Source organism: Vipera ursinii, assembly GCF_947247035.1.
Source record: "Vipera ursinii genome assembly, chromosome: 1".
NCBI lineage: Eukaryota > Metazoa > Chordata > Lepidosauria > Squamata > Viperidae > Vipera > Vipera ursinii.
This window is the reverse complement of record NC_139512.1, coordinates 301,184,400-301,211,398: the sequence shown is the minus strand read 5'-3', so window position 1 is coordinate 301,211,398 and position 26,999 is coordinate 301,184,400. Positions and strand designations below refer to the sequence as shown.

The 26,999-nt window shown below is 35.3% G+C and overlaps 1 protein-coding gene across 2 annotated transcripts; it reads right to left on the bottom strand.

Annotated features, from left to right (window-relative positions):
* Positions 1-3,925: 3,925 nt before the first annotated feature.
* Positions 3,926-26,772, bottom strand: PPP1CB (protein phosphatase 1 catalytic subunit beta). 2 transcript variants are annotated; one of them, XM_083362369.1, is made up of 8 exons: positions 26,361-26,772; positions 14,781-14,912; positions 11,617-11,847; positions 11,315-11,419; positions 8,853-8,924; positions 7,942-8,093; positions 7,300-7,434; positions 3,926-5,549 (listed from the first exon to the last, which is right to left on the bottom strand). In XM_083362369.1, exons 1-8 carry the CDS (start codon positions 26,410-26,412, stop codon positions 5,445-5,447), a joined length of 984 nt encoding a protein of 327 aa, XP_083218495.1. In that variant the 5' UTR covers positions 26,413-26,772; the 3' UTR covers positions 3,926-5,444. The 2 variants fall into 2 exon arrangements, with proteins under 2 accessions (XP_083218495.1, XP_083218496.1); XM_083362370.1 differs by lacking the exon at positions 26,361-26,772 and adding an exon at positions 24,630-24,863.
* Between the last annotated feature and the right edge of the window lie 227 nt (positions 26,773-26,999).

The following is a 26,999-nucleotide window of genomic DNA, read 5'->3' as shown; positions in this document are numbered from 1 at the left end:
CCACATTGCACAAGATTGTCTTTAAGCAAATTGCTTATATGACAGTTTGATGGAGCAATGGTAGGAAAAAAAAATCCACACAGTTAAGTAGAAGTTACTTAGAAATAAATCTGTGGAAAAACGCTACTAGAAAGTGACACCAACTTTACAGAAAGATAGCAGAAAAAGGAATTGGTTTTTTTTACGCAAGCAGCAAATAAAAAGGCAGGTGGGAAGACAGACAATAAAATAATATTTAAAACATACTTAATACATTACAGTTTCCATTCTGGTTATGCAGAAAGGATATGCACCCATGGCCAAAGTATTTTTTAAGGAACTGCAAATGACACATTACTGATCTTTAAACTGAACCTATGGCATATCAGAACTCATATGTCAAAGGGGATTTCGTATTCATGGACCAATTCTAAGGACTGAACATGATCAGCCCATTAAATGCTTGCAATAAATTATTCTTCCAGAAATGTTGTAAGAAAAAGATAAATAGTGATTTTAGTAATTATATCATTTGTTGCAGATATCAGAATTGTGCTGTTACCAGATATTAAGAAATGACGAGAGGTATCAGTTACAGGATACCGATAAATAAGAAGTTACTGTCTTTCTATAAGGTTTTACATGCTTAAATAGGCAATGATGTAACAGTATTTTTCAAAAGAATGTTAAACTTAGCTGTAGAAATTATTGATCAAAAACACTTAAATAAGGGTGCACCTGTAAAAATTAATTTGTTTTACCAACAGCTATGTATTTGCTTCCACTTTTTCAATTCCTCATGTGGTTATTGGCATGAATTTCTCATACAGCTAATGACTTGAAAAGTTCTAACTGTCAGGAAGTTTCTCCTTAGTTCTAGGTTGCTTCTCTCCTTGACTAGTTTCCATCCATTGCTTCTTGTCCGGCTTTCAGGTGCTTTGGAGAATAGCTTGACTCCCTCTTCTTTGTGGCAGCCCCTGAGATATTGGAACACTGCTATCATGTCACCCTTCACCCTTCTCTTCATTAAACTACACATACACGCTTATTCTATACTAATGCACTGGGGGATTTTTTTCAATATTTCTTTTCCTTTCTTTTTCCCATCTCGTGTTTTTAACTGGGCGGTTACAATTAATTACAATTTTCCTGTTGGTCAGATCTGTTCCTTTTTTAATATATTTTTTCTCCACCTAAAATATGAAATTAATACTACCTATGTAAGTAAACTAACAAAAATCAAGCAGTCTCTCAAATATGCATATTTGAAACTGGTAACTTGTGCATAGTATCTTCCATATTAAGAAGTAACAATATTAATGACTTAAAACAGATTTTACTTAATTCGTTTTAATTTTTATTCCACGTTTGTACATATGTATTGGCAATCCCAACAAATCTGTATTTGTGGGGGTGAAGGAAATGCCAGATGTGAGAATTCTATCAGACTTGCAAAAGTCATAAAATCATGGGGTTAAAATGAGACTTTGGATGTTTCCAAGTCCTGGCAGGAATGTCATACCATCATAGCCTCATCAGTAAAGCAACAAAAACTGTTTATGTCCATTCTCTAAAACATTTGTGGGCAAGTGCAAAATAAAATTCTGCAACAGAGAAATGAATCTGATTGTTCATATCTACATAACATGACCCATGTTCAAAGGACAGAAAGCCTTGTATTTTATTTTCTAAAATATTTGGTTAATTGCAGAATCAGTTATTAGACTAGAACTACTATAATAAGTATAGGGATGCGGTGGCTCAGTGGGTTAGGACGCTGAGCTTGCCAATCAGATGGTCGGCAGTTTGGCGGGTTGAATCCCGAGTGCCGCGTAACAGAGTGAGCGCCTGTTACTCGTCCCAGCTTCTGCCAACCTAGCAGTTCGAAAGCACGTAAAAATGCAAGTAGAAAAATAGGGACCACGACGGTGGGAAGGTAACAGCATTCCGTGCGCCTTTGGCGTCTAGTTATGCCGGCCACATGACCACGGAGACATCCTCAGACAAGCGCTGGGTCTTCGGCTTTGAAACGGAGATGAGCACTGGCCCCTAGAGTCGGAAACGACTAGCACGCATGTGCGGGGGAACCTTTACCTTTACTATAAGTATTGCAAACAAAATTCCCCCATATTTTTGTTTCTACATAAAATGGTTATCTACAAAATAATTTAGGATTTCTTAAATCTGTAATGTGCATATATTTTAATATTTCTATGGCATTTCTATCTGCAGGGGAGGGTCACTTGTACATTTCATGTACTTTTGCACACCCATGTACTTGTGCACTTCCATGTTTCTTAAATGTTTACCTCTATGTTAGAAGAAAAAACATTTCCACAGAGCAGATGCTGTCTTTTTAATTGTCTAAGCTTGTCTCTACAACACTGGCCACTATGAAATATGGATATTGTTTTCTCTATTCTCCAAGAGCCTGTTCTAGACATTTCCCAAAATTCAGCAGATATTGGGATGCTGCACAGAAAGCTATCCCAATCCTTCTAGTGAAGCAAGCAGGACCAAGTGAAGAACTTAACTGGATTCTACCTATGACTTTGCATTTGGGATTAACAAAGTTAGTGGCATTTAAAGGTCTTCTTCCTTTCCGAGACATCATGTCTGCAATGGATTTAACAGCAGATACATCTTGAGACAATGTGTAAGGCTGAAATGCGTTAACGTGCAAATAAGACATGAATACAGAATCAAGAGGTTTAGTTCTATTTATTCCTAAAACTCAATATTCCTCCAAGTTGGCTGGACACAACCAGCTTGGATATGATATTTGCATCCACAAGATGGGTTTTAAACAATGTCCATTCACACATGTGGAAAAAGTCATTTATACAGTTTGTTCAAAAACTATCCTGTGAATTACTTTCATATCGGAATCTAGCAGTCCATCCACATTGCACAAGATTGTCTTTAAGCAAATTGCTTATATGACAGTTTGATGGAGCAATGGTAGGAAAAAAAAATCCACACAGTTAAGTAGAAGTTACTTAGAAATAAATCTGTGGAAAAACGCTACTAGAAAGTGACACCAACTTTACAGAAAGATAGCAGAAAAAGGAATTGGTTTTTTTTACGCAAGCAGCAAATAAAAAGGCAGGTGGGAAGACAGACAATAAAATAATATTTAAAACATGCTTAATACATTACAGTTTCCATTCTGGTTATGCAGAAAGGATATGCACCCATGGCCAAAGTATTTTTTAAGGAACTGCAAATGACACATTACTGATCTTTAAACTGAACCTATGGCATATCAGAACTCATATGTCAAAGGGGATTTCGTATTCATGGACCAATTCTAAGGACTGAACATGATCAGCCCATTAAATGCTTGCAATAAATTATTCTTCCAGAAATGTTGTAAGAAAAAGATAAATAGTGATTTTAGTAATTATATCATTTGTTGCAGATATCAGAATTGTGCTGTTACCAGATATTAAGAAATGACGAGAGGTATCAGTTACAGGATACCGATAAATAAGAAGTTACTGTCTTTCTATAAGGTTTTACATGCTTAAATAGGCAATGATGTAACAGTATTTTTCAAAAGAATGTTAAACTTAGCTGTAGAAATTATTGATCAAAAACACTTAAATAAGGGTGCACCTGTAAAAATTAATTTGTTTTACCAACAGCTATGTATTTGCTTCCACTTTTTCAATTCCTCATGTGGTTATTGGCATGAATTTCTCATACAGCTAATGACTTGAAAAATAGTTGTTTTAGAAGTGACATTCGTTCAGCTACTTGGCACTGCACCATTCTTATTACTGAGTTCTGTGATTTTAAAACAAGAAAATTAACCTTTTTAAATACCCTTTTTGAATATTTATATTAGCATTAGTATCAACCTTTTACCCACATAGCAATTAATGAATGCTATCAAGAGCTAATGAATTTAAAAAAGGATTGGAATAAACAGTCAGACTTCAAATGAATTAAACAACTTTACTAAATGAAAAAAACTACATTTAATGTGTTTAAAACAAAATGGAATTAGAAAAGAGGCTTAAATTTAAAGATCTTCACTTAGCAGAAATCACTTGCATAATACGTGCTATTTATAAAATGCAAGTTTCAAATTGTCAGTATAACATTTGCAAAGGCAAAATTAAAGTTTTACATTTATTGTTGCACACAGAATGGTACAAACTGTAACCTTACCTCTTAAATCTTACAAGTTTGACAAGTGTCCAATAAAAGTTAATAATCCTATTCAACAAAATCCTTGCCTTTCAATTTTTATTCTCTTACAAACTTTACACATGACCTTACACTTATCAATATGAATCCTTAAAAAAGGAAAGCAGGAAAAGAAATACTGCATCATCAACTCTTGATCATGTATAGAAATTATTGCTACTATATGTACACTACGAAGCAGAAATCTCTACATGAATATGAATTTTGATCATGAAAATCCAGAAGATATCATTCTTTGTGAAATAAGCCTTACAATATATTAGACAGTTTGACCACCATTAGCCTTAGTTACCTTACTGCTTATTTGTCAATACACATTTAAATAAACCCTCCTGGAGTGTGGGCAGGGAGCAAAAGGGAAGAGAAATAGCACTTCCAAGCCTGTCAGAGAAGGATCTTCATGTCTTCTGAGAAATGCAGAATGCACTTTAATGCAAGTATGGCATTATCAGGAAGCTAAGCATGCTGAAAAATGTTTCATGCTAATAAAATCTAATGCAAGATATTCCATGACCAACAAATAATACAATTTTTGACCTATTTTAGTTGAATGAAGTGCTGTTGAGAGTATAATGCTAGTTTAAAATGGTGCAGTGCACAAAGTGGCAGACTAAGATAAAAAGTAACAAGTTTTGTTTTGTGAAAAACACTGATTTCTAGTCTCTTTGGAAAAGAAAAATTACTGTAGGGAATAGCTGGTTTGTCTTTAATCACCAGACTCCTATTAGAGGGGCAAATACTTAGTCAGCAAGATTACTGGAAGAGAAAGAACAGCAACAGCTGGCTCTTCAAATCCCTTCCACAGTTCATTTTTAGCCAGGGAACATTACTAAGATACCTTGCCATCATTCTAGCTACAAAATAGAAATAAAAGCAATCAAGCAACAGTAAGACCACATTACACAAATGAAACATCATGCTCTCATCTGATTTAACTATTACATTAAGCTTAAACTGGGATGTTGGTCAACTTTAAAACTGACATGTATGCAACCAAAATAATTTGTTTAGATCTGATTTACTTTATGTTGATTACTAGAATTTGGTGTATACTTATTACAATACAGTGTTGCACATCTGTCAACTAGAAAATATTAAGGATCCTTTACCCGTCTCTTTAAGTTAAAGATGTGACATCATAAAGGTTGTCAAATGGCTGGATGGTTTTACAGTGCACACTTATTATATATACTGTATATATGGAGTTTTGTCCTTTACAGATTGGATTATTTTCTACTGTATTCCTTTCTTCACCTCTTCTTCGGTGGATTAGCTGTGCGAGGTGGAGTGACTGGACGTCCAGAGTTCAGTCCACCGTACTGGTACTTTGCTTTCTTTTCAGAAGGTTTCAGAATCTTAAGAGAAAAGAGTTCAGTCTTTTTGAGCAGGAAAATATTTTGCATGTCAAAAAAGCATTTTATGTCACTATAAAATGGCTGCCAACCTTCACTTAGGGAAACTGGAAAGATCAGAAAGCAAATAACTTGCCCAAATCACAACTCCATAGCAAAAAGGAGGAAAAATAATCTACATATAAGTCCATTATTTTGAATCTATATGCCATTAATTGGGATTATATAATCTTGGACTGTGTTTTCTTATCTTGAACAGCCGCATGTATGCCTTGCTAAATTATGACTACCAGATCTGACCTGCGACTATTATTCTACTTTGCAGAAATCATTTTGCAGACAGAGGTGCTCAGGAACACATATAACCAATCCCTTCAAAATACTACAGGTAGTTCTTGGATAACTCAATAAGTGGGAACAGAATTTTCAGTGCTAAGGTCATAAAGCGTGATCTTACATAATCACGCTGCTTAGCGACAATAATCCCATTGTTGTCATTAAGCAAGGACCTCTACATGAATTCCTGCTTGTTTTCAATAATCCAATAGGAAAACTGGCAGGAAGTTGCAAGTCCTGGGCACTTGCAAGCAGGTCAGCAGACAAGCATGGGACTGCTGCAGCCTGGCAGGTGTGCAGCTAGATCAGGGACAGCTGCTGCTTGGAGGCAGAGGGTGCAACATGTGGGCCAGGGCTGGCTGCAGTGGGGGTAGCAAGAGAACACAGGGTAGTCAAAATAGGGATGGGAAGAGATAAGTGGGGCAGGAGGAAGTTGAAATGTACTTTGTGATAATAAAAACCATGATCATGTGACCAAGGGAGTGCTGCAACAGCCTAACTTTGTTCTTAAAATCAGTAAACTGCTGAGTCATTTTGATATTGAGTTGTGCAGTGTCTAAATTTGATAAATAAAAAACTTCCAAGGCCAGAAGTAAGCATTATTCATTCAGCACCATTGTAATTTTAAATAGTCACTGAATGAATGGTTGTTAATGTAGACTGATTCAGTGAAGAACATTTCAGAGAAACAAGGAGCTGGGCTGATATATTACAGAAAGAGGTCTGAGATATTACAAAATTTATTACATGTTCTTATTTCCTTGTCCACTAGATATACAATTAAGGAAATACCAAACAAGAATTCAGTTTTGCTTAAAAGGATTTTGAAGTTGTGATTACCCACAAACTATTATTTAAGAATATTTCCAATTTGCTAAACAAAACAGAACAAATTATTTCTGGGTGCTAGGTTTTTGACTGCAGAAAAAAACATCCAGCATTTGGGATTTATCTGGAGCTCGGAACAAATCAAGCTGATTTGATCAATGCTCCAATACACCATGACTGGTGGGGTTTACAAATACCCATTCATTCATTCAATTTCTATAGCTCCCCATGTTATTGCCAAACTGAAATAAAAAAAACAGTGCATTTATTGATTGCTGATATCAGAGAGATGGGAGCTCAGAGTTTTGTAAATGACAATCTCTGTACGTAATACCAAATCCCTCTTCTGCTTTGAACTATTTTACCTACATTACCAAAAGATTCCATTGATAGAGCTCAAGCTTGGATTCACACCTTCAGGCAGACTTTTAATTTGGTTTTTGATATAATAGACATAATTGTACTTTCCAACAGAGAGCTTAGCCTAATCTTAAATATTCAATTATTATCTTAAGTGATTCCAATTAATATTTTTCTATACTAATGCTTGTAAACTTATGGCTAATTATCTTGAGACAAAAACACCTACCTGAAAAGAACACATTAAAGTTTCATCCACACTCATCATGCCACCAGCATTGTCAAATTCTCCACAGTAATTAGGAGCAGAAAATAGAGTAACCAGCTGTCGTTTAGCAAAGAATTCATAGCCATCTTCAACCACCTGTCAATGTGGAGAACAGAAAGCCACGATCAATATAATTGTAAATATATCAATAATTTTAGATTGCATGTTAAGGAGTAAATATTTTGCCTAAAAATAGCTGAAAACATATTTAAAAATTCAGGATTTTTAATTTTAAAATTACATAGCAAAACAATGAAAAGAACAAAAGAAAATGAATATATACATATTTGAGAATATTAGTAAGCAAGACTGCCTATACAAAAGCTCTACAACATTTTAATAGTACATTTTAAAATGATGGAATACAAGAGCATATATAGTATGACAATAATATGGTCCTGTCCAGTAATTCCACAGGAACAATTTGGGTGTAACAGGGTATTTGTATTAATTAACGGAAGTGATAGTCATCCATAATCCAATTTACACTGGCTCATCCACAAGCCCAAATACACTGAATGCATAAAAAAAATTAAAAATTGCCAAAACATAATTCTGAGAATAAACAATAAAATCTAATTTTTACCAGTAATGTTTTCATACCTGATGAGCTCGACAAATCAAATCCAAATCATGTCTGTTCAAGAATTTGCTGACCACATCAGCTCCAAAAGTAAAGGAAACTCCACGGTCATTTTCGCCCCAGCCTTGCACATCCTTGTCAGGATCAGACCACAACAGATCACACAGCAAGCCTTAAAAAGAAAAAAAAGTTTACATTCATTAAGACTTATAAACATTACATATGCAACAATATGAAGTCACATCTGCCAATTCTTTAATGTCAGCTTTCATTTTGCATTGATTTCTTCCCAAGAACCTACAAAGGCATGTAAGTGTGGATCCAAGCAGCATTGCCTTTGTAATTGACAGGTGGAAATTTTGTCAATATTCTATGTGTCAGGCAAGTTTTAATTATTGCTTTTGTTATGGTATTTAAATTTATTTATATATGTAGCATAAACATATATATTTAATTTTTTCCCCAAAGCTACAATCAACTAAGCACTAGTTTATAATCCACTGGTTTCATGTTCTAAAAAGTAATATAATTTAATAAGAAGCTAGTTAAGACACAAACAACTGAGAGCCCAAACTGATAAACTATAATGTTTGACTAGATTTCGTATATAGCCTACCCCAAACTTCTTTAAAATCTAAAAAGCAATTTAATACACAGAGTGGGACTAGTAAATCCACTGTGTCAAAATTCCCATTGTCAAGACACATAATACAGAAAATGTCTAAACTGCATTTTCTATAATTAACTTTACAGAAGTCAAAGCTTTAACTTTAATAACACTTTTTCTAGTCCCCCCTCCCACAAGACTCTAGGTGGTGTATATTAATTTCTAAATATTAACAGTTTCAGGACCAGACTATTAGGTACTTTGAGAATATGTTACTAAAATGGCAGTTGCAGAACCATATTCCTAATCCTTAAAAAAAATCACCTGTGTCAGGAACATCTGTGGGTCTCATAATTCTTCGGATCTGTTCCATTGACTGCAGATCTGGTGACAATCCTGTTAGCAACAAGAGATTTTAAGTTTACTGTAAAAAATTATCAACAGCATTTGTTCCCTACACTTTTCAGTTAACACAGTCTAATCAGCCTTATTTATTGGATTTTTGTAGTCACTTTTGTAACTAATGTTACAAAAGATATGTTAACATATCTGAATAACAAGAAAAGAATTCTTAACTGGTCCATTTCCAATACTTTACAGATAAATATAAGACCAAACTCTTGATAGCGAACGGTTGGGGTTCAATGGTCCAGTGTAAGAGTAGGAACATAGTGAATTTATTTTTTTTAATAAGCATATATAAAATCAACATTTTTAAACTCAGACATATAAGTATTCCATGCTCAAAACCAAATAGCAGGCATTTTAAGAACTGTGTTTTTGCAAGCACTTTTAACAACCACAGCCTGTATGGAATGCTATCTTAAATTTTCTTTCTGTGCCATAGTACAACAGTAGGGTCATTTGTGTGAGGTGAACCTGAGGTAAACAGAGTTAAGCTGCAGATGGCATTCTGGATATCAGAAAGGACTTGTACTGCTGCAAGGATTGCTGTGATAAAACGTGAGTTATTGCTACCACTCAAGCTTCACTAGGTAAGTAAAAGGTTGCCTCTGATGGTTTTGGTTCTGGCCCAGGCTGAGAATTTTTAATTTTAATTTTAACTAGGTTTTTTATTTTCTCTCAGGGTTTCATTTAATCTTTTTTAATTTGTTTTAACTTTTGTATTGATTTTCTTTTAAATATCCTGTAAACCGCCCTGAGTCCTTCGGGAAAGGGCGGTATATAAATCTAAATAAATAAATAAAAATAAATATGCAGCTGCATCATCATCATTTTAAAACAGTATAGAAAAACAAGCAATTCAAGGGACTGAGTACAAATAGTAAGCAAGCACAGGGTTAGACCATACATAAGATTTGTATTTTGTTTCAAGTTTTCTGATACTTTGGTATGTCTTACAAGTCTTGAAAAAGACCTGTGTACTTGCACCATGCTGAAAATGTATGCTACACTTTAATAACTGTACATAAAATCATTCCCACATAGTGATTATTTTCAAGGTGGGAAAAATGCTGAGCACAGAAAAGCTAAGATTTTAAATTAAGTTAGATTTTTGGCAGTTTCCACCATAAAACAATTCAAATGAATCTTCTTAGTCGGAGTTATAATACGTTCCCTAGAAAAATGTCTGCAATCCTAAAACTAAAAAAAAATTAATCTCAAAGCTACTAGGATAGAAACCAGGAGAATGAGTTCTAGTTCTACCTAACAATAAAAGCCAGATGGGTGACCTGGGGCTAACTGCTCTCTCTGTCCAATTCACGTCATAGGGTTGTTGTTGTGAGGAAAATAGGAAGGGAAAGGTGGATATGTTTGCTGCCTTGAGTTATTTGTGAAAATAATAAAGGCATGATACAAATAAATAAAACATTTTGTTATCCAGAAAAATGCATGGATCACCTTAAAACATGCAATTTCCTATAATCAAAGTGATTTAAGAACAAGAGTCAATACAGAACAAGTGATCACACTACATGAATCTAGCATCCCTACAAATATACTTATGGAGGGAAATGCAGTAATGGATTTTATAATTTCTACTTTTAAAAACCAACACTATTTCTAAATCACCCTGAATAGTGCTTTGGATACAAACACTGCTTCCCAATTGTCAAAAGGCAAATCCTAACCCTTTTTAAAATACCTAGCATAGTAACAAACTAATACACAGATTTATAGAACAACACAATTTATCAGAATAGGAAATTAGCAGATAAAATATTCATTGGACATACTATGATATAGGAAGAATTTGCACAAAAATTAACAAACTACATTCAAATCAAACTCAATGAGTGTTGTTTCTGAAAAAGGTTTAAAAGATTCACACCAAATTATGCTCTCCTAGGATTTCTAGCTTGTCTCAACTGACATATACACTTTGGTGGCCTCTGAAACAAAGCAAACATGCATACCTTTCGCCTCATGAGTCCTAACTACAGTATTTGCAAAGTGGCTTGAAGGATAATAAAAGAACAAATAGTAAATGATACAGCAAAAATTAAGAGTGCAAACCTTATAGTTCAACAAATCTATTTGGTTCTTCAAATTTATAACCTCTGCCTTTCTTCAGGACTGAGAAAATGAGTTAAACTGCCGTGCCCTGTTTTTCTGCAAGCGTTATGTTCCCTCCTGAGGGAGATGAATTTCTGACTTATTCCATTTTCTTTTGACAGGTTCTTGGAAAATGTTGGTATTCTAGGGTATAGGGTGATCATATAATTCACATTTTATCTTAGAAGGAATCAAACATTTCTGTATTTTTTTATTTAACTTTCAACAAAGAAATAATCTCATCAATATAAAAATGGGTTTTTTCTTACCTCCGTGGCAGCAGAAAATCTTCTCATCTACTATTGCTGCAATAGGCAGGCAATTAAAGCAGTCTGTAAATGTCTTCCAGAGTTTGATATTAAATCGTCGTTTACCTAATAAAATTGGAAGAATATTTACACTGTAGCGTAACAACTCAAAAAGTTATAGATGACATGAATTGCTCAACTATTTTACTAATATGCTGTTGCAAGAGGATGTGTCACAAACTTGAAGAACCATAAATGTTGTATCATTTCAAAATATTGCAATCATTTCATAAAGGAGAATCATTTATAGAAAGTTTACTTACATTCATCATAGAATCCATAGATGCGATTTATACTAGCACACTCATGATTTCCTCTCAAGAGAAAAAAATTCTCAGGATATTTTATTTTATATGCAAGTAACAAGCAGATAGTTTCCAAGGATTGTTTGCCTCTATCCACATAATCTCCCAGAAAAAGATAGTTAGCTTCTGGTGGAAATCCTCCATATTCAAATAATCGAAGTAAATCTGTATACTGGCCATGAATATCACCTAAAATAATTAAGAAAAGTTGTATAATAAGGATCATGTGGCTTGTATCAGTTTACAATTATCTAAACAACTGGAAATAAAAACAGAATCATGCAGCATCTTGTTTTTCGGGTTCTCCCATAATTAATATAATAAATTCTAAAGGTGATTCAAGATTCTGTCTAATTTTTATCTTGAAAATAAGTTCTAATTTGTTTTGTTCATGGTCCATGGACCAGTACCGGGCCACGGCATGCCAGCAACTGGGCCACGCAAACAAGGAAAGCCCCATCCGCAAGATGCAGGCAGTACATAAAACCACGCTCCCTCCGGTCCGCGGAAAAAACCTCTCTACGTAACTGGTCCCTGGTGCCCAAAAGGTTGGGGACCTCTGCATTAGACTGTATATGGAATGAGGTTGCCCCCCAAAAAAGATCTGCATGGGCCCCATTTTGTTGCTGTTTAGGACAGTGTAAAGACCTGGCTTTTTACCAAGGCCTTTTGTGAGGAGAGTGAGACCCTTTGCTTCACTGAATTTGCCATCTTTTATCATTATTTGATGTCTTATTAGTTTTATTATAATTTGATTGCTGTGAGCCTCGCAAGGGTCTTAAGAGTTGGGCATTATACAAGTTTACTAAATTATTAAAATAGAACATCTTCCTTTTCATTCCAGTACTTTACATAAGCCGTCATAAGAGTATTAAACGTTCAGTTTTTTATAATTACTAATCAGTTAACATCAACCATGTGAATAAGATATATGCCAATTTGCCTTTAGCAATACCAGCACATAATCAAATCTATGTAATCAAAACTGATATTATCACACATGTAAATTATAAATAGAATCTATTTATGGACATGTCGTTTTGCTAAGGTATTTTCAGGTTTCACTTAGCACTTGACATGTTATAATTGTTAATAATTACATAACAAAATACTAACTTTGATATTTTATGTTCTTGTATACAGCTGTTCTAATATTTTCATTTGTAGTATGAATGCTTTGAAAGTACTTTTTTACTCAACTACAATTTACTACTATAACAGGACTTGAACAATATACTGTATGTTGAACTATGATGTATCAAAGCACATCAGCTTCAAACTATGGTTCACATCCTGGATAGTTAAAATAACCCATTTAAAATTAATCATAATTTAGTTTGGATGTGGCTACCTGGAAATGAAAGCAAATTCTTCTCATTTCGTTTCCCATAAGATGAAAGAATAGGAGATGCCAGAAGATGGTTATAAATGCTAAGCACGGTAGGATTTCCATCTAAATTGGATCAATCCCTTCAACCTTCCTCAGCAGCAACCATTACGATACCATTATACTAGCATTCTAACTTCATTTTGCAAATAAAATAAACTTCATCCTCCCTTTTTTATTTGTGCCTTTGAGTCAAAGTTGACTCCTGGTGATTATTTACTTATTTGATTTTTATCCTTTATTACTTTATAAATAATTCAAGGTGGCTGTCCTGTGCCTAACTGTCTAACCTGTTTTTTAAATTTTATTTTCTTCCCCCTTTCTTCCCTTCCCAGGAATTTTCTCTCTGGCAGGAGACAGAGATTGCTTGGACAAGCTCTTGCTTTCTAAACTACTTTTCTTTGCCAGACGGATTGCACTTGCCTGAAAGGTACTAACAGAAAGTAGCTCAGCTCTGCAACCTTGATTAGCACTCAGGTCCAAATCAATTTCACCCCAAAGCTGCCTTTTGTATCCTAAGAAGCCACAAGCAAGGTGTCAAGGCATTCCTTTCAATGTTTATTCCCCATTGTGTTTGCTTACTTTCTTGTAATCTCTTCCTTTCAAATACAAACATTGATTTCCACTTGCTAATTATCCCAGAACAGAGGTAAAGATTCCAAAAGGCATGATAGTAGGGAAGAGAGCTATAAAATTTGTCCTCTTTTTCCAACTTCCTTGTGAATCCAGAGGATATGACCCCGGTGACCCCATTAGGGTATGATTGGGGTCACCGGGGTCATATCCTCTGGATGTTTTAACTCTATTAAGAAATTCCTTAATAGAATTTTTAAAAGATTTATTGAAAGTCCTGGGGCCTCCCTAACTTTTATCAGAAATAATTGTTTTTTTTAAAAAAGGAATGGAGACTTAAAGATCTGATTACGTAGATTTAAGGGATCTCTTTTTTCCAAGTTTTGTTTTCTAAACTCTATTTTTTAACATAGTAAATACATACATATTACATGATACAATCAAGATAGTAAATGTCTTTTTATGGCATTAGCATTTGATTACACCAACAAAAATACAAGCTCAGCAAACCCAATACATTTTAAATGCAACTTAAAATTTAGTATTTTTTTACTTTCTATTTTTATTTGTACTATGTCACTCTACATGACAATCATTCCGAAAAGATGAATGTAAGCAACAGATTTCTCTATGTATTCTTTTAGGAAAATGAAGGTTATTGTGAGAGCTCTTAGTGTCATTCTACCATTCCTTCAAAGTCTCAAAATAGTCTGCCATTTTTCATATTTAGATCAGAAGTCCCCAACCTTTTGAACACCAGGGACCGGTGCTGTGGAGAAAGTTTTTTCCACGGACTGGAGGGTACATGGTTTTGCGTATTGCCTGCATCCTGCTGCCAGTCCAGGGACTGGGGGTTGGGGACCCCTGATTTAGATCAAAAGACAAACAGCTTCTTTAGAGGGTATTTAGAAGATCTCAAACTTATAGTTGCAAAATATCTGCACAGAATGCTATACATTTTAGCTCTTAGTTTACCTTTTAATTTCCATTGCAATGACTGCATTTAATTTTAAAACTTAAGTTTTAAAAACTAGCCAATCATCCTTTCAGATTGAATTTTTTTGCTGTGCTTATTCTTTATATAACTTAAATCCATCATCAACTTTGAGAAATTGTCATCCAATTTAAAGTTCTTTTAAAAGTAAAATAAATTGGCACATACCACAGATCTTCAGTGGTGCCTCTAGCTCCAAGAGAATGGGCTGGCTAAGAAAAATTTCTCGTGATTTTATACACAAACCCCGAACTTCAGCTTCTGTCATCTGCACAATCTTTCCAGGGCGACATCCTCTCACTGCAAGTCAAAATATTAAAACATTAAAATTCTGAATCTCTTAAAATGTCAAGGAAAAAAGGCAGTTCCTGGATTAAGAATGAGTTGTTTCCTGTTTTCAACCCAAATTGGTTATTTAAGTTGGAACTTGTACTTATAAACACTGCCCATTATTAAAAAAAGGTGGATCACATTCACTTCCCTTAAGCTGATGAAGCACTGAAGCTCACAATGTTTTTAGGAATTGTTGAAAACAGGCTGTATGTTAAAAAAAAAACAAAAACCATGGCTTCAGCAGTTCTTAAAAGCACTGAACATCTTCAGTGCTTTGTCGGCTTAAGGAGAACACAACCTGCCATTTTTAGTTCATAGCTACAAGTTTTCTTTAATTCAGAGGTTCTTCATCTGGGGACTCCTAGAAATCACTATCCCTTGCTTAACAGGTTAGTTATGCCTGCTATGTTCTCTCCTTTTTCCACAGGCATATGGATGTAGAAATAATGAGGTTTTAAAAAATTGTCCAGAAACCACACCACCCCTATGTAGGAGTTTAATTTTGTCTTAATCAAGATTCCTTGGATCTGCAACTACTACAGTCACTGAGTTAATTCTTCTTCTGTACTGCTCCAAACAGGGATACTATCTTCAACCTGATTATGGTGTATGGGGGAAGTGCAAATACTGTATCCAAAGAGTTGCCAATATGCAGAAACTTCTATAGACAAAAAGACTGCTCAATTTTTAAAATAAAAGCTTTTGACATCTGTCATTTTCACAATAAAATTATGAGGCCTCCCACAAATAAAAATGGGGAAAAAGTACTTGATTTCAAATCTCACAACCTGAATTTGGGGGAAAAAAATCCCATTTTGTTATAATCTCTGTCTCACAGCAGGTATTTATGAGAGCATCCAAGATATATCAGAAAATTTCAAATCTGGCTATTGCCTCACGGGAGTCTAAACTAAAAGTTATTTGCTTCCGTTCTTTTTACTTATTTTGTATTTTAAAACTCAGTTCTCAGATGTCATAAGCAACAGCCTAATACAGGTAGTCCTTGACTTACAACAGTTCATTTAGTGACCATTCAAAGTTAAAAAAGCACCGAAAAAGTGACTTATGATCATTTTTCACACTTATGATCGTTGCAGCATCCCCAGGGTCATGTGATTTACATTTGGATGATTGACAACTAACTCACATTTATGACTGTTGCAGTGTCCTAGGGGGTCCTGTGATCATTTGGCAACCTTCTGACAAGCAAAGTCAATGGGGAAGCCAGGTTCACTTAACAACCGTGTTAATAATTAAACAACTGCAGGAATACACTTAACAAATACAGCAAGAAAAGTTCTAAAATGGGGCAAAACTCACTTAACAAATTTCTCACTTAACAATATAAATTCTAGGTTCAATTGTGGTCATAAATTGAGGACTACCTGTACCAGATTACTCCACTATCAAATCAGAGAACAAAGAAGAGCCAGCCATCCCCTCTGCCCCCCCCATCCTGGTTTCTAAACTGTTACAGTGTGGACAGAAGAAACAGATACAAGAACACTGATTTCACTAGAAATAGGATTTGCATTTATAAATAGTCAGTGGAATTCTTTCATAATAACGTCTTTAGCTTTTCTACAATAAGTATAGTTATTAATTCTTATATCCTGGGAGGGTACTTATTTCCATTTTAGGTTTCCAAGAGGAGACTGATACCTGGTTAAGACTAAAAAGTTTAATTAAAAAATATTGTCACTAAATTTTGTTTATTGCAAAGGAAAACACCTTTTATATGATCAAAGAACCTCTATTTTTTAGCTTGTGAAAGATCAAACATAATGAATTAAGCAGGCTTCGACTTTCCAACTTTAAAATAAAAAGAACCGAGAGGAAATAGTGTATTTTATAATGCCAATCCAAAATTATGAACATACATTTTTAAAAGAAACTATGAACAAAAGATATGTTTCATTGCTAGTAATGCAATGACTTTGAAGTTAAAAAGTATACCTCAAGAAAATATGACACTGTGTAGCTAGCATTATCCTTCACTAGCTACTCTCTTTTCCAAGTACATGGTTTATAGGGAGGTTCCCCCACCTCCAAATTTTCCAGTGGTCATAGTTACTAATAGTAATGACATGTTCTTGCACAGTCAGATAAGAAATTTCACCTTGATAAATCATCAACAGATACATTAAAAACTACTTTGCCTATTAAGTTAAATGAGATAGCAGAATTAAAGAACTTCACACTTCTGAGAAAAACAGACATTTATAATAATAATAATAATAATAATAATAATAATAATAATAATAATAAGAAGAAGAAGAAGAAGAAGAAGAAGAAGAAGAAGAAGAAGAAGAAGAAGAAGAAGAAGAAGAAGAAGAAGAAGAAGAAGAAGAAGAAAAGTTGGAACGGACCTTGGAGGTCATCTAGTCCAACCCCCTGCTCATGCAGGAAACCCTATACCATTTCAGGCAAATGGCTGTCCAGTCTCTTCTTAAAAACTTCCAGTGTTGGAGCATTCACCACCTCTGGAGGCAGGTTGTTCCACTGGTTAATTGTTCTGTCAGAACATTTTTCCTTAGTTCTAGGTTGCTTCTTTCTTTCATTAGTTTCCATCTGTTGCTTCTTGTCCTGCCTTCAGGTGCTTTGGAGAATAGCTTGACTCCCTCTTCTTTGTGGCAGCCCCTGAGATATTGGAACACTGCTATCATGTCACCCCTCACCCTTCTCTTCGTTATTCGTCAGATGAAATGTCCACTATACCTGAGGATCTTATTTATTTTATGTTTTATTCATTTCCAAATCTGTAAAATAGGCTAGGCTGGGAGAAAGTAACTGGTCCAAAATTAACAAATAAGTTTCATGGTTCTCTCCAATCCTTGTCAAATATATCTTGCTAGTCCTATACTGTATCTTAGCATGAAAGTAAATGGAAGTTATACCTCAAACATAAGTGACCTATTTTAGAGTTTAAAATCTAATTACAAAAGCAAAAGCAAAAAAAAAGGCTTCAATACCATTCTTCAACCTCCAGGAGTAAAATCTTTAAATTATCTCTATGGTACTCTGGAATCCAATTGGATTAAGAGAAGCATACAGAAATATTATTTATATGAAATGTTAGAAAAATAAACAAAGCTTTAAGGGTCTTAAAATGCAGTAGGCAAAAATGAAACCTTGTGAATAGATTTACCATGGCATCATAGGGTTATCAGAAAACTTAATTGGACTTATTTTGTTAGTTTTACATGAATGCAGTCTTAATAGAATGCAGTAGTCAATAGAAAAATAGAAAAATCATCTTATTTATACAAGTTGAAATAAAGTTATACTCAAATATGAGTTTTATTTCTATGAACTGTCATTATTATCTCCAACTCACCTTTCCAATCTACCTAAGAAAAACTACTTCAGTAAAAGCTGTCATTTTTAATGTACTACTACTATAGGACACTCAAAATAAAATTCTTGCTGCTAAACTATATCTAGCCCTTTTTCTATATACTTATACTGTTGAGGGTGTATTTTATTGCCATTCGTAATCGCAATTTAACATACAAGTTTAATTCTTTTCTTTTACATACAGCACAAAGACTAATCTTTGAACAGGAGCTATTAGCTATAGAAAAAAGAGAAAATAAGCCAAAAATCTGCTTTATAAGCAACACTCTGTTCACTAGACCTAAAATAAAAACCTGAAATATGTCCAAAATTAAGATATTCTGAAATGGGAGTAAAGAAAAAAATTAAACATCTCAGAGGAGTACAGCAAGATGAGGCTCCTGCATAATATGGAGTTAACCGTTTTTTTATCAGAAGCTTAAATATTAAGTTTCAGGAAGGCAACAAAAGATTTCCATAAAAGCAGACTTGAAGGTAAACTCAAGTATAATTTCTCAAACTGGATTCTATTTGACAATAGGAATAAAAAAACTGCAAAATAGATTTTAGAAACAATTCATAGAAACTGTTCCTTTTAAATAATTTTTCTCTTAAAACTACCAGCATCAAATTATCCTTAATTTTTTTTTAAGAAAAAAAAAACTTTAGATGAGTTCAGCTTTAGAAATAAAATTTATTACTATTATTTTTGCTGTTCATTTAAGACAATTTCTAAAAAGTTTTACCGGTAATATGATTTTAAAAATTTGCTTGGTGATGACATGACAAACATCTCCCCAAACACCCATAATGAATTACAGTTCATTCGCTTCTAATAATTTTACAACAATGTATCTGCGTTAACACTATTTTATATGACAACCAAAAATGTATATTCTTTTATTTAAAGGATTAAATAGAATATTTCAAGCACACATTTAAAGAATTAAAATTGAGTCTTCTTTAGATCATAACTTTTTAAAATTCTACATTGTATTTAAGGCTAATAAATGTCCAAAACACCTGGAAAGCAGCAAGTTATCTACCACTAATTTTGACTGAAAGACCACAAAAAATGAAACACACACACACAAATAAATTTTTATAGTATCATAAATTGAAAGACACTTTGGAAATCATTAAATCCTGCCTTATATATGCCCAGTGTAAGAACTCATTACTATGGATTCCTGATAAACTGCCATCCAGCCTTTAAATACCTCTAATGAATACCACCACTACCCTATTCCGATAGTTTTTCATCACAATTGTTTTCCTGCCATTCAATACAATTTTCTTTCTTTGCAATTCAAAGCTAGTGTTTCTCGTCTGCATTCTGAAAAGTCACAAAATCCATCTGTTCTTCTATCATGTTTCTCTTATCTCCTGCAGGCTAAAAATATCCCATGCTTTCTACTATTCTTTGTAAGTTTTTACTTAAACCCCCCATCATCTTGATCTCCTCTGAACGTGCCAGAATTAAGGGCCTTCCTAAAATACAGTAGCCAGAACTGTAAGCAATATTCTGGGTGTGATAGGACCAACACTAAAGACAAAGGAACAACTACTTATCTCTTTTTTGGGAGCATGCTTCACAGTCAACATAGCTCATATCCAGTTTGTACTCCACCATATACATGCTTGTTGTCCAGTATAGTAATTCCCTTCCATTCTCTGTCCATGCTATTCTGATTTTCAACTTTCTTAAAAATAGCTGCTTATTCAAAACCAACATATACAATAATTATGTCATATTCAGTATTGAAATACTGTCTTTAGATCATGACTTTCTCCAGAATAGAGAAACAAATGGCAGTTTAACAAGCAACCCAACCAAAAAAAGACCAACATACGCATGAAGCACTAAATGGTCAAGAAAGGCATGTCTTCACAATACCACAGAAAACTTACAAAACAAGTCAATATAGATTTTCATTTAAAATTCAAATCAAAACTTAATTTTAAATATAACCAACTGCCCTGAATTTCCATGGAATAATTCTTTAAGTCTACATGGAAAAGGGCTAATCATTTGTCTTTGCCACCTTTAAGCAATGGGTTTTCAATTCAAACTCCAGAAGCAGCCAAAGGACATAATACTTTGAGGGGTCCTTGATGCTCTGAGCTTTCTTGCAGGTTTCATTACCCTAACTAGGTGACATCATCAGTGCTAGTAAGGAGATAATACTTTTTTATAAGGTGCAGAATACAGGATAAGAGTTAGGACCTTGGAGGTCTTCTAGTCTACCCTGCTGCTCAAGTAGGAGACCCTATACCATTCTGGACAAATGACTATCCAATCTATTAAAATCCTCCAGTGATGGTGCACCCATAACTTATGGACACAGATTTAATTGTTCTCTCTGTCAGGAAATTTTTCCTGAATTTTAGGCTGGCTCTTCTTTCATAGGTTTCTATCCTTTACTTCTTGTCCTGCCCTCAGATCCTTTGGGGAATAGATTTGAGTCCCCTCTTCTCTGCAACATCTCCTTAGATGTAGGGAAGACTGCTATCTTGTCACCTGTAGTCATTTTGTTAGAGTAGATATACCCAGTTCCATTCACATGTTTTAACCTCCAGCCCCCCCCCAATCATGTTTGTTGCTATTGCATGTACTTTGAGTCTCAACACTTTTTGTAACATGGCGGCTAAAACCGGATGCAGTACTTCAAGTGTGGTCCTACCAAAGTAGTATAAAGCAATACTAAAACTTCATGTGATCATAATACTACATTTTTCCATCTATAAAACGCACTTCTGTGTGTATAAGACACTCTCTGCGCTGAGCCAGCAAATCCGCAAGTTTGGCCGGCAGAAGATCTTGCTCCTCCCCCCTCCCGTTAGTGGCAAGCCCACACAGGGGCTCGATACCTGCACCAGGCGGCATGGCAACCCACAGGCATGCCCTGGGTCGCAGAGGTCACCATTACTTTTCTGTGTATAAGACACACCTGATTTTTGAAGAGGGTGTTTGCAGGAAAAAACAGCGTCCTATACAAGGAAAAACATGGTATACCTCTGTGGTTGTAGCCTAGAACAGCATTACATTTTCTGGCAGCTGCAGCACACTGCTGGCTCATATTTAAATGGCTGTTCACTAGGACACATAGGTACCTCCTTTTTACTGCTGACCCAGGTATAACCAATTCTATACCTATGCATTTGGTTTTTCTTGCCTAAGTGTAAAACTTTTTCTCACCACTGATTACATTTTGATGGATGGGGCCCAGGGTTCAAGTCTGTTAAGCTCCTTCTGGATCTTGAACCTTTTCCCCTCAGCTTGGTGTCATCCACAAATTTGATGAGTTCCCTCATTAAATTATTTATGAAGATCTGAAGAGTGCTGGGCCTAAGATAGAACCTTAGGATACTCATTGCATGCTTCCCTCCATGAAGATGTAGTTCCATTGAGGACTACAGGCTGAGTGCAACTGGTCAACCAGTTACAAATCCATCTGGCGGTGATATCCCATATTTTTCAAACTCACCAAGTAGTACTTTGTCAAATGCCTTACTGAAGTCCAAATATACTATATCTGCAGCATTTTATAGGTCCACTAAATCAGTCACTTTGTCAAAGAATGCAATAAGGTTTGTCTAGCAAGATTTATTTTTCACAAACCCATGTTGGTTCCTAATAATAGCTTTGCTTGTTTCTAGATGTTTGCAGATCCTTTACTTATGTTTTCCAAATGCTAATTATGTTATTTTATGGAGCTCATGCAGTTAATTGTTTTATTCAGGCTGGCCCTGTATAGGTGGACTTTTTTAAAAAAATAAAATAAACTGATACATTAATCCTAAGCTTGAGCAAAATTGATTTTAAAAAGTGAAAAACATACATACTACTTAGTACTTTTATGTACATTGGAATACTTCCAATATCTAAGCTAAAGTGTAAGATCCCCACCAACAAAGACATCTTCTTTTCAGAGCACACTTCTGAGAAGAAATACAATGCATACCAAAGCCTTGTACCTACATAACAGGGTTAGACACATTGGGCAGGAATAGTCAGACACGATAATAGAACATTGATTCTTCTGCAGATTAAAAAAAAACACCAATTGGCTTCTTTTTTAAAAATGATTCAGTGTAGCACATATGTTCACCTATACAAGAATCAGTTATTTTATTACAAATCTAGTATTTCAGAAAAGTTAAGACAAAGAAAACACTTACTTGTTAAGTACCATTAAGGGAATTTACAGAGAGGAAATCTGAACTAGCAGCTGCCTTGCTCACAAGCATGCTAGCTTAAGACAAAGTACTGTATGTAATAACTTCCAGATGCTCGTAAATACCATTCTTATATTCCTTTCCCACTAACCATGCCAGATGAGGATAATGGAAGACGAAGCCCAAAGCACATGGAAGAGATTACCTATAATACCTACTCTTCCCCTAATACAAAATGGGATTTTTTTTAAAAATGCTGAATCAATTATATTACGAAGTCATAGCAAAAATGCCCATATTTCTAAATTAGAATCCAGCACTTGTTTTACCATTTTCAAAGTTTATGCATAAAAGCAGATTTGTTTTTTACACAGCATTTAAACATTTACAATACTAAAAGCTATAGAGGGCATGAGTTATAAAGTGTATCCTTGAAAGTATAAATAATTTTATTAATACAAATTTATTTTCAAAGGTAATTTATCACATGTATCAGGAAAAACATGCAAATGTTGATGAAAACAGATTTCAGATTAAGTTTACAAACCTTTGTATTAGAATATTTCAGATAATTATTGGATTTATATAAAACATTTAGCTAAATTATGTCTTTGCTGCAAAAAGGAATGTTTTATTTCCTCTTAATAGTGGGAATAATGAATGTAATGAACACTAAACTAGACTTAGGAATTTATGTTGCATTTGGAGTTGAGCAGTAACTTGCTTCCTAGAAACTTCATTGAACTGCCTTTGTTGATACTTAGCTCTTAAAGTAGCAATAGGTTGTACAAACTTTACAACTTATTAGAAATCAGATTTTAGTTCTTAACAAAGTGACAATAATGCTTTCAATAAACTGACAAATTCCAGTAGTCACTATGGCACAATTTATAACTCATAATTATTTTATAAGTCAGAATTATGGATAATTTGAACCCTAACCAATGTTCTTAACTATTTGCTGATATCAAGTCCTTGAAACAAATTTCTGAAAGCAGAAAGAATAATTTTTTTTAAAATGCCAGGATAGTCCAACAACTTATATTAAACTTGAAAGCAAAATTGTTATTTTGCTTTCTGTGTAAAATATACAGCCAGCTAGGCCAACTCAAGGGAGATACCATTCTTTCTCTTTCCCCTCTCAAGAACCAAACTAACCAAAATCTAAACACCACAATATTCTGACTCAGATAAAACAACATACCGTAATATACCTGAGCTATTTACCCTATAAAGCATAATGGAGAAGGATTTTTTTCTATTTTCCTTGAACACAATTGCTGTAGTTATACCTAGAACTATTAAAAAAACAATGCTACAGGACAATGCATATGTTGCAACTGGCATATATTTAAAAATAGCCCTACTATCAGCATGTGGTGTTTTACAGTTATCAATTAAATGGGTCTGGGAACACCACAATCAAGTAATAGCTTTGTCTTGTTATGATGGCCAAAGAACACTGCCTATGAAAAGAAAAACTATGTATAGCAATTATAGTTAATAGCTGTTTAAAAAAACTTACCTTCTAGGAATTTAACTCTTTTAAGGCCATTTAGTCATTATTGACATGCATTGTGACTATGAACTTCAAACAATAATGTTACGAAGCAGGTTTTTCCCCTATTTTTTCTTTAACAATTCCATGGTATTTCAAGCTTAAAATTATGAGAGAATTCCCTCTGGATTTGCTTATTATGCTCCTCCCTATTACCTACATGCTTTTTTTCAATTATAACACTCCACATTCTTCAATTACCCTCAGACAAGTGGTGCTTCAGTCTCTCATACATTTTGATTGCCTTTTTCTGCTCTTCCAAAATAGGACAATCAAAACTGTAAAACAAAAAATATTGAAGTCATTTCCCAGATATAATTTATCTTAATGCAGTACCATTAATAAATATCAAATCAGAGTGCCATTGGTTTTCCTTAGTTCTTTGAAAAAGTTTCCTAATTTCTCAAACTGCACCTTCCAATAAAATTCAGCCATAAATGTGAATAGTAAAATATAGAAAATAAGCATTCACTGTTCTAAAAAGTTAAAAATAAATTCTTTATCAAAGCCAAGCTTACAATAATCTTTTATGTAAAATATCTTGCTGTTAAGTATCTTCAGTTAGCAGTAACTACTCACAATGTACACAACTTTAAATATAGAAACATTACCTTTCATCTAAAAAATATGACTAGTATCCTAAACACAAATTTTGTTGCATCAATCCAAAATCCTCAATTTGCTTCAGTTTGGTCCATGTATATAATATGGTCACTTCTTTCTCTCACAGCTGTGGAAAGCTAGCATAGCTTCTGTTTTTCTGCTTTCCTTAGCCTACTCATGTCTAAATCATGTGCTCTGTAATGCCTATCTTCAGTAGATGGCATCTTATCCCTATCTGCAACCCCAGAACAGCTGAATTGGATTCTAAGCAACACTATTTAGAATAACAAAATATAGGTGGTGCTAAAGTTAGCTCCTCCTCAATATCAAATAGTTCACACACAGAACATAGAAAATTGCATCTGCAAAGCAGGCTGCTAAGCTTCTATTAGAGCAGACTCATGCATGGAAGCCTTTTTGGACAGGCTGTGGTCATCACTGCCAGCTGAGCAAACAATGATTAATTAGAAATGCACCAATGTTCCACAGTAGAGAAATGCTATGCTTTAAATTGCACTAAAGTTTTTAATATATCATACAATAAAGTGAATATTGTAAAACGTTTTTTCTACTGAAACAAATATTTTTACTGTACAAATTACTATGTTTTGATTGAAATTCAACTGACCAGTTATTGTACAGTCCTTTAAATATTTTATCCAATGTAAAAGCATTTAAGCAAAAAGCAGCATTTTTAGGTGAATTACTAATAAGGGAAATTCCAGGAAGAGATAACTAGAAAAATGCATGAATAGCATGTAAAAAAGAGCCGCAGATATTAGTTATAAATATACTCAGTAGCTGTAAAGTAGGAAAAAGTTAATTCTCAGTATAGTTTAAAAAAAACTCTTAGGCGGTGGCTACACACTACCAACAGAGAAAGTCTGATTAATAACGTTATCAATACTGTACTCAGAGTGGTAATAGCATTGTTGTAGTATATATATATATATATATATATATATATATATATATATATATATATATGGAACTGTAACACCTATTATAGCTTCAGCTTTCATGCATTGAGGTCCATTTCACGTGCTGGATGCCAGATAATACCACCCATTCGTTAGTATATAAAAGTCTAAATTATATTAAAGGGAAACTCCCCTCTATCACGGCCTATATACAACTTAAGGTCGGCAGCAGCTAACGGGGTGTGGTGAGGTAGAAGCCGGCGATTTAAAAAAAATACAGCGGCTCCTACTTTTTAACCTACATTACGCTTTTCTAGTTGACTCGTCGTTGTAATAGAAGAAGCGAGAGGCAGTAGTAGTGGCGGTTGGAGGAGAGCGCGAAGGGCTACCCAGAAAACTTGTTGAGGTGGGGAATCTTGCCCATTTGGGAGGGTTCTGCACCCCCCAGCCTGGCTTCGGGAGGCGGCGGGTGGGCGATAAAGACCCTCGAGGTAAGGAAAGGCTACGCTCCATCCGCGTTCGAGCATTGAAGTGGCAGAAGGTTTAGCGAGGCTTCCATCGGAGCGCATTCACAAGAGGAACAAGGCCATCCGACCACCATCTCAGCCGCCTCCCCAGGAGGCAGAATACATGTGTCCGCTTACAAGAACAGCGCACCCCCCACCCCACCACCACCGCCCTTCGCCAGGCTTCCCGTCTCTCTTCTACCCTTGAGGAAGAACTCCGCTCCCCGCGCTTCAAAAATGACCCCTCGTCTTTTCAGTCAGCGAATCGGATCCGCCCACCTTTCGGCGTTACCTCAGACCCGCCCGCACTCACCTTCTAGCAGCCTGGTGATAAGACTGTCCACATTCAGCTCCCCGTCCGCCATTTTGTAACCAATGGGCTCGTCCCAGGCGGAAACACAGAAGGCGCTTCACCGAGGCGTCGGCGTCGGGGAAAGCAAAGAACTCCCTTCTCAGATCCCTCCCTCCCGGCCGCGGCTCCAGCCCTCCCAAGCGCAGCCCCGAAAACGCCCAGCCCAACGGGGTCCCCCGTCCTGCTTTCTCCTTCCCTAGCGCCGCCGAGGAGGGAAGAGGGAGGAAGAAGGCAACGAAAGCGAGACCGCCGCTCCTTCTCCCCACCCTCCTGCCAGCTTTTGGCCTCTCCGCGCAAGCGCCTTTCGTTTCTTTCCACAAGCGCGCGCCTCTTGTCAACAACTGCGCGGGAGTATCGGGTTCGGCTCCGAAAGGCTGAAGCGGCTTTTAGGCCGCCTCCCTCCAGGAGAGCCTGCGCAAGCGCAATAAGCTCAAGCGCCGCCGCGCATGGACGCGATTCATTTCGGACTCCCTTTTACCCTTCTTGCCCTCGGCTTTAGTATCCTAGTAACGGGAACGACGGGCCTGAGTTTTAAAATGTCGACACGGAGGTGTAGTTGGCTCCTACAGTACCTACCTGCTGCAGAGGAGCTTATAGTTT